Below are 3,802 nucleotides of genomic sequence, written 5' to 3'. Positions count from 1 at the left end.
GAGTGCTCTCCCGGGCACCCGATTCCTGCTAACCCCTCGGCCGTGTTGGGGCTGGCAGCCTGGGGGGTGTCCGGGTGGCATGACTGTGGCCAATCGTGACGAGCCTCCCTGAAGGTGCCGTGGTGGACAGCTGTCCGACATCCACAAGGCATGCAGTCAATCATATTACATGTCTTAGATACTGGGCAGGACAAGTTAAAAAAAAAAAATAATGACAGGTACATAATCATATGAGACTGTATTTGTCTGTGTATTTCTCTTTGTTTTTTCATTCTTTAGGGCCTTAGCTTTTTCCCCACACTTTGCATTAACCCACTTTAGTTCCTGATTGTGGATGACTGTCCAATCCAAAGCCACTCATTAATAAGATGCAAGACTGAGAAGGTGTAATACTACTTTATAAAGTGCCTTATCTTTTGCTCTGTCCCTCTCATTCTCTCCTCAGCCCAGAGAAACATTATGACTTCACTTGCTTTATTTTCTTTGCTTTACTTTGCTGTCAGTGTCCTCACTTTAACTGATAGCTCACTTTCCAGCATCACCACTGCAGCTCCACCAGCAGCCTCAAAGTGCACTCTTCTAAACAGCTTCCAACCAGGCTTTGTGGTCCAGGGGGACTATGTCATCGGTGGGATTTTCCCCATTCATTTTAATCTGAAAACGCCAGACCTTAACGGCACCTACAGACCACCACCGATGAATTGCAATGGGTGAGTTTCATAGATAATAGTGGGAGGATTTGACTTACTTTTCCCTGTGAATTATGTCTAATTTTGCACTCATATAAAATGTACTGAATGTGTTTATAATCATTAGAGTTTTTAAATCTGTATCATATCTGTATCAGCCACGGAATTTATCCCAGGGCTTTCCGGTGGGCTCAGATTATGAGACTGGCAGTGGAGGAGATAAACCAGAATCCAGTGCTGTTGCCGAATCACACACTGGGCTACAGAATCTTTGATTCATGTGGATATCCACTGACAGGACAGAGAGCTGTTTTAACGATGCTGAATGGAGTGAATGAGGAAAACTCTCCTATGTGCACAAATGCCTCATCACTCCTCGCTGTGATTGGGGCTGCTGGATCCGCTCAGTCTATTGCTGTGTCAAGAATCCTGCAGCCATTCAGGATCCCCATGGTAATAGTGACTTTTATTACGTTAATCAACACAAAAATGTTCTTCTTTTCTGATTAACACTGCACTCTGTTTTCACACAGATCAGCTACGCTTCTTCATGTGCATGTTTGTCAGACAGACAAAAATATCCAACCTTCTTCAGAGTAATACCTAATGATGACTACCAGGTAAAATGTAAAACATGTGGTCAGTTATTGTTTTCAGTCAATGCTTAACACATTTACTACTTTGTCATCAGAAATAATTATTACAACTACCTTTAAAGCTTTAAACTGTCAAATTAAAACTATGAATAAACAAAGAGGCAAATCAAACACTAAGAAGTGGATTTAAATATATAAGTGTTCCTCTTTCTTATATTATGTTAGTGTTCTTTTCAGGTTTGGTCATTATAATAATCACGATTGATAATCCTTTATTGTTAGGGTTCGAGCAACAAGGTTGCAAGAACCCTATTGAAACTGGAAGGATTATTAGGGTTCGAGCAACAATGTTGCGCAAGAACCCTATTGTAATCGTAAGAGTTATTAGGGTTCGAGCAACAATGTTGCGCAAGAACCCTATTGTAATCGTAAGAGTTATTAGGGTTCGAGCAACTTGGTTGCAAGAACCCTATTGAAACTGTGAAGATTATTCTTATTATTATTATTATTATTCCTCTAAATGAATCGCCTTTTTGAGGCCTTTCCCATACACGAAAACTCACCAATTTTTGCGAGGGCATCAAACCTGGTGTAAATTTACGTCTGATAGTAGTTCGGGGACACTGCGTTCAAAATTGAAAGTGGGCGGGGCTTACGAAAATGAAAAACAGCTTTCATCAGGCCGATTTTTCTCGTGTTTCACGTACATGCACGAAAATTGGTACACGTGTTAAGCATGTCAGGACGGTCCAAAAAGTCCGTGCTAGCGCCGCTGTAAGTCCTACAGGAAGGCCGCCATCTTGGGTTGAACAGCCATTTTTGGCCTATTTTGGCCATTTTGCAGCAATGGTATGTGAACGAACTTGTCCTAGAGCTTACATGGGATCCTGTTCAAACTTGGTGAGGTCACTGTGGACAAGTTGGGGATCTAACGATGCTTATGGTTAGTTGAAATGTCGCATGGTGTACGAGAAAAGGGCCGGCAAAGTTGGCGAAAATTTGTAATTTCTCGCTACACGCAACGAAACTCTTATAACTTTGTGATGGAAGGTCCGATCGTAACCAAACTTGTGGCGATCGATGATGGGCCCTTGCTGAAGATGGCTATGCAAAAACTGTCAAGTTTGTAAACATCGCCTCCTGGTGGTGGCAGAAAATCTAAAAAAAAAAGTTACTTTTACAATTTCGGGAATAACTTTTACAGAGATTATCGTATCAAACTCAAAATTGGTAAAAATCACCCTAAACACAAGGTAGACTATGCGTGCTCAATATGATGGCGTAGAGTTACATGATGTTGCCATGGTAATGATGCAAAGTCGGATTTTTGCGACAAAAAAACAAACTGCTACAACTTCGCGAATCCTAGTCCAATCTGAACCAAACTTGCTAGGATTGATGATAGTCCGGCCCTGAAGACGTCTATATGATAATATTCACTTTCAAAAACAGCACCCCCTGGTGACGGAGACAATATGACCTCTGGTATTTGAATGAATAAATCCGAGAGTTCTTGTGCGATCACCTTTAAACTCGGTCAGGTCACTGTGAACCAGTTGAGGAACTTAAGTTATCAAAAGTTTTTTAAAATGTCTCATGGTGTACGAGATAGGGGGCGCCAAAGTGGGTGTAAATTCCTATTTTTCACAACAAAAAGCGAAACTCTTATAACTTTGCGATGGAAGATCCAATCCCAACCAAACTTCCTATGTTTGATAATGGGTAGTTGCTGAAGGCCACTATATTGCCGAAAACAATACATTTTGAAAACAGCGCCTCCTGGTGGTGGTAGAAAATACTAAAAAAAAAAAACTGTTACAACTTTGCCAATCCTGGTCCAATCTGAACCAAACTTGCTAGGATTGTTGATAGTCTGGCCCTGAACAAACCTATGTGAAAATATTTCATGTCAAAATCAGCGCCCCCTGGTGAAAGTGGACGGGCCAAAAAACTGCTCCACCCCCTAAAAATTGTGGTCCTGAGGAGCACGTTTAATGTACATGCACAAAACTTGGTACACGTGTTCCTTAGGTCGGGCCGGTCAAAAAAGTCAGCGTAGCCTATGCTCTAAAACGAACAGGAAAGCCGCCATCTTGGATTGAAAGTAAATGCTTTGCTGATTTTGGCCATTTCGCACCAATGATATTTGAACAGATTTGTCCTAGAACTTTCATGGGATCACCTTCAAACTTGGTGAGGTCACTTTGGACAAGTTGAGGATCCAAAGGTATCAAAATCTTTTCAATAGGTATTATGGCGTAAGAGTAAGGGGCCGGCAAAGTTGGTGAAAATTTTAATGTTTCGCCACAGGCAACAAAACTCTTATAACTTTGCGATAGAAGGTCACATCCCAACCAAATTATCTAGGGTTGATGATGGACCATTGCTGAAGAAGTCTGTGAAAAAAACGTAAATTTTGAGCACAGTGCCTCCTTGTGGTAACAGAAAATCCAAAAAATAAACATTTCGGTAATAACTTTTACAGAGTTAATCGTATCAAACTCAAAAATTGGGAAA

General features: G+C 41.1%; 1 protein-coding gene across 1 annotated transcript; it reads left to right on the top strand.

The window, feature by feature from the left end:
• Positions 1 to 541: 541 nt before the first annotated feature.
• On the top strand, positions 542 to 1,247 carry LOC122760235 (extracellular calcium-sensing receptor-like; the record flags this gene model as incomplete). Its single annotated transcript, XM_044015315.1, has 3 exons — positions 542 to 710; positions 848 to 1,142; positions 1,223 to 1,247. Coding segments are annotated over exons 1-3 (334 nt in total), but the record flags the coding sequence as incomplete, so codon positions are not given.
• Positions 1,248 to 3,802: the final 2,555 nt, after the last annotated feature.

This window comes from Solea senegalensis, unplaced genomic scaffold (genome assembly GCF_019176455.1).
Source record: "Solea senegalensis isolate Sse05_10M unplaced genomic scaffold, IFAPA_SoseM_1 scf7180000013248, whole genome shotgun sequence".
NCBI lineage: Eukaryota > Metazoa > Chordata > Actinopteri > Pleuronectiformes > Soleidae > Solea > Solea senegalensis.
The sequence above is the reverse complement of the archived record's forward strand: the minus strand, read 5'-3'. Positions and strand labels throughout refer to the sequence as shown.